The sequence below is a fragment of the Lactuca saligna genome, chromosome 8, assembly GCF_052625555.1.
Source record: "Lactuca saligna cultivar CGN05327 chromosome 8, ASM5262555v1, whole genome shotgun sequence".
Lineage (NCBI taxonomy): Eukaryota > Viridiplantae > Streptophyta > Magnoliopsida > Asterales > Asteraceae > Lactuca > Lactuca saligna.
The window spans coordinates 133,834,666-133,849,937 of NC_136424.1; the positions used below are offsets into that span (position 1 = coordinate 133,834,666).

The following is a 15,272-nucleotide window of genomic DNA, read 5'->3' on the forward strand; positions in this document are numbered from 1 at the left end:
GCTTAAGCATCCAAATTAGAATTTCCTTGTTAGATAACCCTAATAAACCAACTATATAAAGACCCCTTAAGGCTCAAAACGTGGCTAAGCTTCTTGTTAGGGTTACACACGTTTTGGGCAACCTCCAACCTCTCTCCTCTTCATCCTCTTGCTTATGGTATTTGTGAACCATTAGAGGAGTGACACTTGTGACTCTAAGTCTTCCAAAGTCAATTCAAGGTGGAATTAGGATTGTTATTGCTACATAACAATCAAGGTAATATCTTAAACCTAATTATATGTTAATATGATCACTTGTATGCTAGAATTGTTGGATAAGGTGTCTAAGTCCATAACTATTTCTGGTATGTACTTGACCCGACCCGGCATGGTCCATTTGGGTTGCATGGCACCATGCAATTGGATAGACTAAATGAGAGAAATAACACTTGGAGATTATTAATATATTATAAGTTCTAATATATTAATAATATTATTTGATTAGTTTGATCAAGAATTAATTTAGAATTAATTAAGTGATCAAAAGATAACTAATTAAATATATGGGTTGATTAAGTAAATCATCCATATCTTGTATGGTGGGCTAAAAGGCTCCATGGATCATCAAGTTGGGTTCCACCCATAGGATGCTCCATGGATGCTCCATGGGAGTTACAAACCCATGGGTCATGGAAATGAAGAGTCATGACACATTAGGGTTTAACCCTAGGTGTGTCAACACTATATAAGTAACATGATCTCCTCCCAAATCGGTTACACTAAGAAATAAGAGGGCTTGGCCGATTTTGAAGAGTGTGTGTTCTCTCATAAGTTCTTCCAAGAGCATTTGGTGTTGTGTGAAGCATTTGAGGCATCACACTTAGGGTGCTAGGCTCACAAGGTTTCAAGGAACACAAACAACAACAAGGTAAGTTATTCTATCTATACTTTATGTTAAAATTGTTCCCTATGTATGCTAGATAGGAATATAACCTTGGAATTCAACTTTGCATGATAAATTAGACAAACATAGATCCAAGGTTATTAGGGTTGCATGTACACTTAAGAAGTGTTAGAATGCTCAAAACCCATCAAGAATTAGGGTTTATAGTCTTGGATTCAAAGCATGTACAATAGAGAAACCTAGATCCAAGCATTAGGGTTTGTATGAGCACACAGGATGTCTTATGACCAAAACCCATCAGACACATGTGAGTGCTTGGCCAAGCCAGGACTGATTTGATCTGTTTAATCAGTCAGTCATCATGAATTGGAAATCAGGAAACAACAAATGGACAGAGAGAATGATTTATAATCCATGTCTTAGTCCATATGATATCTAGAATGGAGGAATATATGATCCCTTATCTAATGGACAAGTCATTGACGAGATCAGAGTTCAGTTACAACGTTAGAGTTCGATAGAAGCTTTTGAGAGCTACGATTGCTAGTCGGGTTATGAATTCATACTTGCAATAATATTTTTAGTCTTATCCAAGTGGGAGATTGTTGGAGTAATGTCTAAGACCATAACTATAATTGGTAAGACTTGACCCGACCTGGTATGATCCATTTGGGTTGCATGGCATCAGAACACTTGGATAGACCTTTTATGAGAAGAAGGTATTTCTAACATATTAGTATATTATAAGTTCTAATATATTAATATGAAATCATGTTATTTAATTATTATTGATCAAGAATTAATTTGTACTTAATATAGTCATCAAAAGAGACTAATTAAATATATGGGGATTGATTATGTAAATCATTTATTCTTATATAAATGGGCTTATGATCCATGATTCCTTATGTTGGGTTTAACCCATGTGGTGACCCATGGATACTCCATGGAGGTTAAAACCCATGGAGCATAAGGAATAGGTAAAGTCATGGGTTACATGGTATAACCCTAATGTACACACTATATAAAGACCCCATTGGTTGGAGAAATTGACACTAGTGAACAATATGGAGGGCAATCCGATTTCCAAGTCTCATGTCTTCTTCTCATGGTTATCCAAAGAGTTGATGATGTTATGTGAACCATTTGAGGTGTCACACTTGGGGCACTAGGCTCTCGAGCTTCGTGGAGTAAAGCTACATCAACAAGGTATGTATTCTGTCTATTTTATTACCCAAGTATCAAAGATTGTATGCTAGTTAGGGTAATACCTTGGAATATTCATATTTTCATGTATAATAGAGAAAACATATATCCAATGTATCTAGGATTGCATGTACACTATAGGAGTGTTAGAATGCTCAAAACCCAACATCATTTAGTTCAAAGTATTCTTTTATTGCGGAATGTGTTACCTAAACATTATTTTAATCAAAGCGTTTCTGAAGAAACAATTTTCATTATATAGAAACTTGGGATCTCATAACTTATCCAAAACATTTAAATCTCTTAAGAGCCTGGTGAGCACATAGGGTTTTCAACCCACAATAATTAAATCCTTTAATTATATTTTTCACATCAAACAATTAACCCGATTACCCATACATGTTATCTTCTATATTCATCTCCAGGGACATGTCCTATGGATCATTGCGTGCAATGGGTAGATTGTACTGCTCCGAAGATACCTCAGCAATACATGTCAATAAGGAAACTATAGGGGGTATAGTACATCGCACTAACACTTAGTTCATCACCTATGGGTTGCAAGTCGACTAGTGTTACACTGGACTGTCTAAAATAGCCGGTGTCGTCATATGTACTATGATAGATGACTACATCACTAGTACAATAATACTATAAGAGTCAGGGCCTCTCATTATCATTTTCATCTTTCATCATCCTTCACTACCCAATATATTATAAGTATGAAAATACATATACGATAAAATCAAGTAAAATATTATTTCATTTAGTACATATACAGATAAAGATCATATATGGCATTTGATCATCTAAATACTTCATATCTATGTGTAAGATGAAAGTAACTTTGCCTAACACCTTATCTTTTCCTTTGATATGACCTAGGTATACACATCACTAAGTCGTAGTCTTATATTCCTTGCGACTAATAATATTCTAGATTCCTTAATAATCCCAATGTTTACATCAAGATCTATCAAGTAAGGAATAACCATGTAAGATCATATCGAAGGTAGGATTCGGTTGGTATACAAAGTATATTGTTTGGAAATCCCACTTTCAACACCTCATTAAATCTGGTCTAGACATCACTCCCGTAAGTAGATCAATCATTATTATGACATAGAATCACAAATAAATCTTATTTATAGATTCATAATAACGAATATGAATATAAATATAAGTTAAATTTTAAATAAAATAAGTGCAACTTAACTTACAAAGTTTGTTGAAAAAAGTTCGAAAAGTTAGCAAACAAATCTCCGACCCGAATGCTTCTACTTGCTGGACGCTCCAACAATTCATAACACTGCTAAGTACTTCTAAAAATTTAGGAAAAAGTCGGATTTTAAGAGAGGAGTTTGCTTAGAGAGAGATATGGGTGTGAGAGAAAATGAGTAGCAAATGTTGCTATTTATAGGCATTTTTGGGAGGTGCGTCGCGCCCTTTGGCTACGCCAGTTCACTGACACGTGTCACATTTTCCCTAGTATGCGTCACCTTTCTAGAAGCAATGTGCGCCTTGCTTACAAGATTTTCAAAAATTGTATCTTTTTCATACGAGCTCCGTTTTTGACGTTCTTTATATCTACATATAGTTATTGACGAGTACAACAACTTTTATTTAGACTTTCTTGACTATTTCTCACTCTATTTTTTATCCTTATTTTTATAGAGACTAAGACTGTTAAACTCCGTATAAAAATCATAACTCTTCATATGATATTCATTCTCGGCTGTCTTTATATTGATAGATTCCTATTTACGAGACCTTCAACTCTCGTTTAGACAGTTTTTCCTAACAATCAACCGATTTTGATTTCGATTTATGTGCCACATTCTATTGTACTGACACTCCGGAAAATCATTACTTTCTCATATAATTCAAATTTAGGCGTTCTTTATATGCATGACTTATCTTTTACGATTACTATGACTTTCCTTTAGATTATTTGCCCTAAATAATCTTTTATTCTTAAAGTGTATTTTAACCCTATTTATTAAATTATTATACAAACATTATACACACAAATCACATATACTCAAATAATTCTCTTCTATTTATTCATAAAAGATTATAATTGCTGGCCAATTTAAATACATCTTTTATAACTAATGCCTAACGAAAAACGCAGGCGTTGGACCCTTTTTTCAATAATATCCATGTAATTTAAAGCATCGACTACAATGCTAACTTTATCCTCCTAAAGGATTTCAAAATCAAAATCCTTAAGGATCTCAATCACTTTATTTTTGTTGCACGTTCATAGCTTTTGACTAAATAGGTATTGTAAACACTTGTGGTCCATAAAAAGCTTATATTTAGTTGCATAATATAATATCTCAAAATCTACATGAAGTAAATAATCGTTGTCAACTCTAGGATATAAGTTAGATAACTAATTTCATGTGCCTTTAAATGTCATGAAACATATGCAATGACTTTGTCCCCATTGGGTAGGAACGCAACTCAATCTTGTGCTGAGAGAAATTATTTGAATCTCGTGTCCCATCATATAAGGAAATAATCAATGTTCACACAATTTCTTCTTCAAATCTTCAAAAGCCTGTTTCTTGATCATTAGACCAATTAAAACTCACACAATTCAAGGTAGTCAAAGGACTTTCTACTTTGGAATTTTGATTATTCCTTAATGAATCTCCTATAATAACTCATTAAACCTAGAAACTCTACATTTCGTTTGGCTCTTAGATTCTCAGGTTATCATGAATTCTATCTTTATCGAATCCACTGTAATTTCCATTTTGGTTCACAATATGCCTTAAGAATTGGGCATCATGAATCCAAAAAATCACATGTTGAATGTTTGACATAAAGCTTTTCATGCTTAAGAATGTCGAGTACTTCTCTAAAGTGCTTTTCATGTTCCTCTGCGGACTTAAAGTAAATGAGAATGTTCTTAAAAGCAACTATCATGGACTTGTTGCAAAAAAGTTTTCAAACACGATTCATGAGATCTATAAAAGTCGTCAACGTGCTAGTCAAACCAAACAACATCAACAAAAACTCAAAATGGTCATATCTTATGTAAAATTTCACAAGATCATGATGTTGCCTTTGCAATGAGGGTAATACCTTATATCGAATAAATGTAGAAATCGACTTGTCGATTAAATAGTTATCCAAGAAGGTTATTGGGAAGTATCTCAGGATTTCTCATACCACCCTAACATCTTCTAATTTCCACTATTTTCTTGCATGGCATTGATCATATAAGCTAAATAGGAGTGACAACTCCTTAGCTATTCGCCTCGTGCATAAAGATGGTGTCTGAACCAAGAAGTTGAGTCTTTTCCTCCTCGTCCCCTAACCTTCATTCTCATTCTCTCCCTTTTAAGTAATGTTCCCGAGTTTAGAAAAAGAAAAAAAAAAGGAAAAGGGAAGAGAAAAGAAGAGAAGTGAAATGAATATATATATATATATATATATATATATATATATATATATATATATATATATATATATATATATATATATATATTGTATTCAGTTTTATCCAAATTTCGTTTTGTGTTTTGTATTTTTATCGTGACATGTTATCAATTATCACCTCTAATTCTCTCTTTAAGCATGACTCTTGAACTAATGATAGCCTCTTGTTGACTTTTGCAATTAATGAATTTACTAAAACCTAATCTTACTTTAAATAACCATCTAATGAGTTTAGGTATCATTACAACCCTAACTCAAATGATTAAGCCCATTACCAATCTTTTTCTACTTTAACTTCAATTATTCATCTAAAAATTAAGGAGTAAATTACTGAAATGATCCTATGGTTTTGTTAAAATTACACGTTTGATTCCTAATTTTTTTTTTTTTTGCACTCAGATCATCTATGTGGTTTGATTTTGTTGCGTTTTTCGTCCCTTACATTAATAACATTAGGGATCAAAGTGCAATTTTGACCAAACCATATGGACGAAAAACGCAATAAAATCAAACCAGAAGAACGATCCAAGTACCAAAAAAAAAATTAATGACTAAACATGCAATTTTGTCCAAACCATACGGACGATTTTAGTAATTACTCAAAATTAAAATAACTTCATAATTTCGCAAATTTCTTTCATTGCAAAAACCATCCCTTCATCTTTAAGACTTTAACTTTTCACCTAATTATCCTATTAATATTTTAATCCATGCTATAATGCTTCTCTTGAGTTAGCAAAAATGGAACGAGGAAATTGGCATGGGTTCGTCGTTGTTCTTAAAGAACTTGAATTAGAACCAATGTGAAACAAAAAAAAAAAAAAAATGAATCAACATCAACAAATATGCAACCTCAGATTGTAACAGATAATCAAACTTAATTGCATAATAAATTGATACAATAGTTTATAACAACCAGACTTGTGTATCCCTTCATCTTTCTTAAAACTTTATAAAACTTTTACTAAAAGGTAAAATCCCAAATCTAAATAAAACCAAACCCTATAACCCCTTCCCGGAGACCCTCGCCGGCGATCCTTTTACTCCGACCGGTTGGCGTACCTTTCAACATTCTTATCGAGGTTCAAACCCACCATGGCTTCACCCAAACCACAACTCACCTCCGCCAGCATCGCCGGATCGGTGTAATGCGTCACCGCCTGAACAATAGCACGTGCCCGGCGAGCCGGGTCGCCGCTCTTGAACACCCCCGACCCAACAAATACGCCGTCGCATCCCAACTGCATCATCAGAGCTGCATCCGCCGGAGTTGCAACACCTCCTGCTGCAAACTGCACCACCGGAAGCCGCCCCAGTTGCTTCGTCTGCATCACTAAGTCATATGGGGCAGCGATTTTCTTCGCGAAAGTGAACACCTCATCGTCGTCCATGTTCGCCAGAACCCTAATGTCCCCCATCACAGATCTAACATGCCTCACCGCCTCAATTATGTTGCCTGAAAAGATCGATGAAAAATTGGTATAAATTCACTAAACAAATCCCCTGAATCTGCATGTGTCTTTCTGATAGAACCCAATAATGAAATCAATGATTTAACAGGATAAGATAGAACAAAATCTGTAAAACATACCAGTTCCTGCTTCGCCTTTAGTACGAATCATGGCAGCTCCTTCACGAATCCTTCTCAAAGCCTCACCCAAATTCCGGCAACCACAAACGAACGGAATCCTGAAATTGTGCTTATTAATGTGGTTCATATCATCGGCCAACGTCAACACCTCGCTCTCATCCACATAATCGACTCCAATTGCTTCCAGAATCTGAGCCTCAACGAAATGCCCAATTCGAGCCTTCGCCATGACAGGTATCGTGACGGCTTGTTTGATTTCCTTGATGAGTTGTGGGTCACTCATCCGTGCGACGCCGCCTTGTGCACGGATGTCAGCGGGCACGCGCTCTAGCGCCATGACGGCACACGCGCCGGCTTCTTCTGCAATCCGGGCTTGTTCAGCGTTAACCACGTCCATGATGACGCCGCCTCGGAGCATTTGAGCAAGGCCGACTTTAACGGAGAAGGTGGACTTCTTGCTCTCTGTTAACGCGCCGTTGCCGTAAACTGCGACTACTCCGGTGCCGTCCATCGTTCTCTTGCCCCTTTTCTCTTCGATATGTGTGATTTGGGAAGGGAAACAGTGGTTCTGTAAGAGGGTTGGAGAAGAGAGATTGAGGAGTGGCGAGTTTTCTGCTTTGAATGCTTCTGATATATTGGGGGTTGGGGATGAGAGAGAGAGTGTGTGACTGTGTGTAATCTACTGGAGTACGAAATTTGGGAAGTTGTTAGTTAAAGCCCTTGTACTTTCTAACTTGGCAAAAACTGATTTTAGTTATATCAAGACATGAAGACATAACAATTTTATACTTTTATACTATGTTGTTAAGAATGCAAAAAAAGAAATTAAAAAAAATCATAGGTAAAATAGTAATTTTGCAGTCAGACCTCTAATTCCTAGGGAAAATTATGATTTTTTTTTTTTTTGTGAAAAAGTTGTATGGGATATGAATTTTAAAAACCATTTACACATGAAAGGAGAGATTAATAAGTGTAAACTTTATAAAAACGAAGTTTTTTAGGAGAAGTTATAAAAAAAGGGTAAAGATTATTATAAAAAAATAGCTTATAAGGCATTTGAACAAGACATTGAGAGATTTTCTATTATGAACATTTAGTTATAAAATATAAAAATCTTCACCTTATACTCTAAAATGAAACTTTTTTTTTTCAAATATTTTTAAAACATAATAAAATTCTCAAAAACTCATTGATAAATACATCTTAAATAATTGTCACCTAACATTTTTAACCTATTTAAACTAACTACTTTTATATGTTAATAAATACATATATTTTGTCACGTGTTTTTATAGTTTTCCGTGTTGATTTGCTTATGGGATATTGAACAAAAACAAACAATATTTGAGTGTTTGTATTTAAAAATCACAGATTCGGAGGGAGTAAGACTTTAAGAGGGCTTTTGTGTTAACAATTAAACGATGAGGGGGCTAAAAAGTAAACAATAATACTATGAGGGTGTAATAAGGAAGTTAACATCGTAACTTGAGAGCTGAAATTATCAGTACGTGGCCCCTAAGAATTCCAATCGCAGGAGGATGTTGACAATTAAGGTAAGATTGTGAATATATAAAATATATTTTCGGTTAGTCTCATGACATTCTGATATTGTTTTTCATGTTATTTATTTTTAAATTAAATTTAATGGGTCATTATTAATTTCTTTTAAGTTTTTATAGTATTATTAAAATATATTACAACCTCATAATTATTACTTAATTCTATATTTCATGACATTAAATGTGTTTAAATTTACTTAAGTTTACATGAATGACATATCATTATATTATATCCGATGTTTTAAAAATCGGTTTGAATCGACCAATCGAACCAGTTGGATCGGAAACCTAGGAAGGAAGCGATTCAATTATTATCTATTTTACACCAATTTGTGAACCGGATTGAACCGTCAGGTGTTTAGAAAAAACCGGTTAAACTAAATAAAAATAAATGGAAAAAATCATTTTCAATACTAAACTTCGGTGGACTTTTTCACATCGATTTAGATTTTCCTAAATAAAAACATATGATAATTATTATGATGTTTTTTGATGCATTCGTATTCATCTAAAACTATATATTGTTTCGTTATTATATTTTATTTCCTTTTTGAGGTATGTGAATTGATGTAAAGTTTATAGTTATGTGTTTGTTTTAATGTATTTAGATTGATCTACAACTTATTTTTATATGTATTTTTAATATTTGAATTTATGGACGTTAAATTCATAATTTATGTATTTATGTATGTGTAGAAAAAAAAAGAAAAAAAATATGAAAATTATAACAACCGGTTAACCCGACATGTCGAACTGGTTGAACCGGAAACCATTCGTCATACCGGTTCAACTAAAAAATCAGTTTTTAAAACATTAATTATATCCGTTTGAAATACACGAGAGCATACAAAGATGTTTAATAACCAATTTAATACGATTAAAAAATAAATGACTGAAAAACAAATTGTGTATTATTTGTTGTAATTTATTACCTTAACCCTATACTTTTGCTTTTCTAAATTTTAATTTAATATCATCTCACAAATATACATCTATTTTCGGATATATTTAAGATGGTTCCAGTTTAAGAAAGAATTAAAGAGAATCAACTTCCAAGTTCCAAGTTATAAGTTTGATAATTACAGTGTGTTAGGTGGAATTAAGAATAGTTTATATTTGTTGTTAAAAAAATAAAAAGAAAAAATAATAATTACGGTGTGCAACTTTTTATCGGTTTTAATATTCATCATAGTTATTTTCATTTGGACACATGATTGTCATTTGTTAATCCGATATGCATATATATGAGTCGAGGAATTATTTGACATATTCAATTATATCTCATTTTTTTAAGGTTTTAAAATAAAACTTAAAACTCCAGTCGTTAAATCGTTTATTTTTTCTTTTATTTCTTGGGGAGAGATATTTACAAAAGAAGACATGCAGCCCTCTGTTGCACACGTATTATTTTTCTTTAACATTCATCTTTGTGGGTCCCATACATTTGTTTTTATATATTGTTTATTACATAATTGGATTATAAATATGTGGATCGTTTTTATATTTGAACAAAATTACATAAACTCAAAAACTGTATTCATTTAACACTGATTAAAATTCAGATTAAGAAAATTACAAATCTTTAATAAAGTATATATATATATATATATATATATATATATATATATATATATATATATATATATATATATATATATATATATAACGAAAAGATGAAGATTTCAAAAGTGTAACATGAACATGTTCATATCGTGGGTGCCAAACTTTTTAATTATAAAAAATAATCATAAAACTCATATATATATATATATATATATATATATATATATATATATATATATATATATATATATATATATATATATATATATATATATATAATAGAAAAAAAAAAGTCAAAAAGGAGAACTGATAATGCAATATAAGAGGTGTAGAAGAAGGCAATAGCGAGTGCCTCAAATTTCCCATCCATGACAACATTATTTCTTGCCACTTGAATCTTTGTTCAAAAGGACATGATATTAGAATCAATAATAATAATAATAATAATAATAATAATAATAATAATAAATTTGATTGATTTTGAGGATGTATCAAAAAAAATTATGATTTTTTGTTTTTTTAAATAATGGGCTGATAAAGAGAAGATCCTTGGACATTCAACAAATGTGTCACACTTGGTCCATGATCTTCTCAAACGTTACTTTAGCCTTTAGGCTACTGGTATTGAGGGTTTTCACACGTCTTGGGGTGAGCTGACACTCTCTCCCACGCGTAAACACCGCCACCAAAGTCAATGGGCTGCGTGTGACGTAGCTCCAAAGACGCAACGAGACGACGAATCAAAAAATACGTTTTATAATTTAAACACAACCATCTACACCTATAAATTATCTACTATTCTACTTATAATTTACACATCAAAAAACACTCTCTATATTTTATTAACTTCTATAAAAAAAATCATCGTCTCTCATATTTCTTTTCTCTCTACATAGAATTAAATCAAAACACCCCAAATACTCCAAATACAAATGTTACATAAATGCAATTGATAACCTCCCTAATCCCACAACAACCTCTATTCACCACTTCATACCCACAAAACTTCTACCAATAATAACCACAACAATTCAATCAATCTCAATTTCAAGACTTTTAACAACAACCTTCTCAACAATTTCAACAACCTTCTCAATAATTTCAACAAACTTCTTTTACACCTCAACAATTTCAACCATCTCAATCTCAACCTATAAATCTCGACAATGACGACGATGACGAACGGGTCTAAGAAACACAACAACCAACTCGTCGAAGGCAAAAAAAAAAAAAAACAAAAGATCTAAGAAACAAAAACTACCGCATGGAACGAAGACGAGGAGGAAGCTTTAGCGAAAGCTTGGATTTTCATATCCCAAGACGAGGATGTCGCCAACGCACAATCGGGTCAAAATTTTTGGTGTCGTATTTTAGATCATTTCCACGCGTTATTAGAAAAGAAAACGGAGCGGGCGTACGACTCGATCAACGCAAAATGGCATGACTTACGAGCGGCTTGCACCAAATTCAATGGCATATGTGACAAGCTTAAAAACATGCATAGAAGTAGTAACAACGATTTCAACATTTTAGCGACCACGTCCTATGAATACAAAGTTACCACCAACGGTAAAACGTTCGGCCATCAAAAAGTGTGGAAAGTTTGTCGTAATGGTCCAAAATGGGTTCTATATCCAGAAGTGGCGCATTCGGCATCTACAACCGGTTCCAACAAAAGGGCAAGAACGTCCGAGTCGGACATGGGTTTTGGACTCGACCTCAACGATGACTTCGACGCCACCGAGGGGGAGGGCCCACCGGACGTCCAACTTCATCGACCACCGGAACGGGATAAAGCGAGAAAGGGAGTGTCTTCAAGCGGAAAAGCACCGGCAACTAGCGACAGCGAGCTTGCGACATCCATAGATAAAGCTCTAGTTTTTCTAGAAAAGAAGTATGAATCGTCGGGGGCCGCTAATCGCCAAAAAATAACTCTTACCGATCTTCAAATCATAAACACAAAGCCCCAACTGGATCTCGACCCGAAAAATCTTGCGACCTTTCTTAAAATTCAACGACAAGTTCGGGAGAAATATGGAATGTAGTTTCTAATCTTAATGGTTTTAAGTAATTTAGGATTTTATTTATGGTTTTAAGTAATTTAGGATTTTAATTTTTTTATGTTTTTTTTAAGAATTTTAGAATTTTAATTTGTGTTTTTTATATTAATGTAATGTGTTTTTTATTTTAATGTAATGTGTGTTTTTTATTTAAATTATGGTTTTATTTTAAATTATAGTTTGTATTTTGTTTTTTATTTAATATAATGTTAAAAAAAAAAAATGAATATGTTGAGTGTTAACCATTTCCAATGTTTAGTGGTTGGTGGTGGGTTAGGTGTGAAGCTGATGTGGCGCACATTTGACAACACTTTTCCAGTGGGGTGGGTGTGACCACTTTTCATAGCTTTATAGTTTAGACAACATACTCGAGACTCGTGAACATGGTCTATGTGTATGTGACCTTTGGGATATGTTTAATACCACAATTAAGGCCTTAGGGAGTAGTGTCACCGAAACTGCATTCTTTTCAACGCTACATAAGCGTCACGTCACTTTATACCACACAAGTGTGGTTTGTTACCACACCAAGGGAGTGGTGTCACACTTTTATTTATTTATTTTTCTTTTTGTGTTTTTTTTAACTATTTTAATTTAATAAAACTTCTTTTTTAATAAAAAAACATAATTTTTCATTACTTGAAAATTAAGAAAACATTACATTGAAATTTCAAAAAACATTACATTCCATTACGAAAAAAACACACTTGACATTAAAATAATCTTAGAAACTTAAAAACACACACATGACATTAATGTAATCCTAAAAACTTAAAAAACACAAATAAAATAACTAAAACATACTATATAAAGTCGTTCTCCGAGAACTCATCTTTCAGTGCAACGTATATCTGATCTCCTGTTCATATACTTTTCGCCACCAATTTCTATTGGTTGTGTCTCTGGTATGGTTTCTTCCTCGTTAAATGCACATATCGCTCTTCCTTTGTCTTCAATAATCATGTTATGCAATATGAGACATGTATATATATGATTTCTTGAAGCTTTTTCTCGCCTAAATTAATTGCTGGTTTTTTCAATATGAACCACCATTTTTTCAGAGCTCCAAAAGCATGCTCAACATCCTTCCTAGCTCTTTCTTGAGCTCTCTTGAATTTTTTTTGTCTAGAATCATGCTGACACGTAAACAATTTAACAAACACAACATACTCAAGATAGATTCCATCGACCAGATAATAACCATACTTATATTACGTTCCACGCACTTCAAAAGAAGAATCTGGTGCAGATCCCTCATATATGTTGTAAAATATATGTGAACGATTAATAACGTTGATGATGCTAATAGAACCAGGAGAACAAAAAAAGCATGACAAATCCCCAAATCTTGTGATGCAACTGCTTCAAGTATGACCGTTGGATGACCATGATCACCTCAGGTAAATTGCCCATGATATGACGTAGGGCAATTTTCCCATGACCAATGGAGACAATCTAAACTTCCTAGTATTCCAAGAAACCCATGCACACTAGCATGATGAGCTTGCAATTATAAGATGTCATTGCATGTAGGCTTATGTAAATATTTTAGACTATAAAACTGAATCACAGTTTTGCAGAAATAGTGGAGACTGTCTCGTGTGATCCTAGCAGGCTTCCTAAAACTCTCGTCTAACGTATCAGGCGGAATGTCATATGCTAACTGACGAAGTGCGGCCGTTCATTTTTGTAAGGGAGTGAAATCGGGTGTACCTCTAGCATTGTAGCGTTGTTGAAAAAAACTGCACTCCCTCGTTATATCCTCAACTATACGTTCGTATAAACGTTTGAACATTCTGAAGCGCCTACAAAAACAATACCATTGATAAATGACATTCTCCGAAAATAGTATTGTATCAAACGTTGGTTGGCTTCTTCACGATTTTTAAAAATATATATCTGTGTTCTTTGTTGAGAACTTTCAGCTGTGTTATTCCATAAAGCATCATATGTTTGTTCCATCATTTGAGCAAATGCAACAACAACATCAAAAATAACTTGAAATTCTTTAAACGATGAAGAAGATGACATTTTTGAAAGAGATTGGTGAATCTTTTTAATTAATTAGATAGAGAAGGGTGCTTTTTTCTTGAAAAAAAATGAAGTGTATATAGTATTTTATATGAAAGAAAGGAAAAAGGAAAGCAAATATATATATATATATATATATATATATATATATATATATATATATATATATATATATATATATATATATATATATATATATATATATATATATATGAAACGGTCGAATTTTTGGTCGTTCAAAAATTCCTCCCCAACCAATCAAATTGCTCAACTATAAAGGGTCGCACCACGCTAAACTAAAAGAAACCGTGATAGGGGCGGTATACGCGGCTGAGATGGCAATACCACGACCACTCCATTTAGCCTAGTAGCTACAAACTCATAGTTAGAGGTTTTTACCTACTAAAGGTTAGTTAGAAATTATAAGTTAAATGTTGGAAAATCTAATTTTAAAATTTAATATATATATATATATATATATATATATATATATATATATATATATATATATATATATATATATATATATATATATAACCTAATAAATGAAAATCAATTTTACCAAATGTCATGTTCTCATTAATTTTGCCACATGTCATTTTTTTTAACTTAAATTTTTTTTCCACTTGTCATTTGTAATTTTCAATTTTTTAAATTTAAAATTCATATTATAATGATATATATATATATATATATATATATATATATATATATATATATATATATATATATATATATCCGAATTTTGTGAGACCATGAGACGCAATCCTAGTTATTTATTTGGTACATAAAACAAAAAACATTTTTAAAATGTAAATAATTGAAAATTTTCGAAATTCTTTTTTCAAATATTATTTTCAGAATTTATATTTCCAAAATAAAAAAAAAACTTTTTGTACATATTCTAATTGAATAAATAGAATATT

The 15,272-nt window shown here is 32.5% G+C and overlaps 1 protein-coding gene across 1 annotated transcript; it reads right to left on the reverse strand.

Moving 5' to 3' along the window:
* Window positions 1–6,400: 6,400 nt before the first annotated feature.
* Window positions 6,401–7,762, reverse strand: LOC145009286 (putative pyridoxal 5'-phosphate synthase subunit PDX1). The gene is made up of 2 exons (XM_078967989.1): window positions 7,134–7,762; window positions 6,401–6,998 (listed from the first exon to the last, which is right to left on the reverse strand). Exons 1-2 carry the CDS (start codon window positions 7,642–7,644, stop codon window positions 6,583–6,585), a joined length of 927 nt encoding a protein of 308 aa, XP_078824115.1. The 5' UTR covers window positions 7,645–7,762; the 3' UTR covers window positions 6,401–6,582.
* Between the last annotated feature and the right edge of the window lie 7,510 nt (window positions 7,763–15,272).

Bases quoted from the DNA above. Each gene is read 5' to 3' on its own strand.
- LOC145009286 (XM_078967989.1), bottom strand. From the start codon at position 7,644: ATGGACGGCACCGGAGTAGTCGCAGTTTACGGCAACGGCGCGTTAACA. The intron at 6,999-7,133 runs GTATGTTTTACA...CGATCTTTTCAG, and splicing joins TAAAGGCGAAGCAGGAACTG to GCAACATAATTGAGGCGGTG.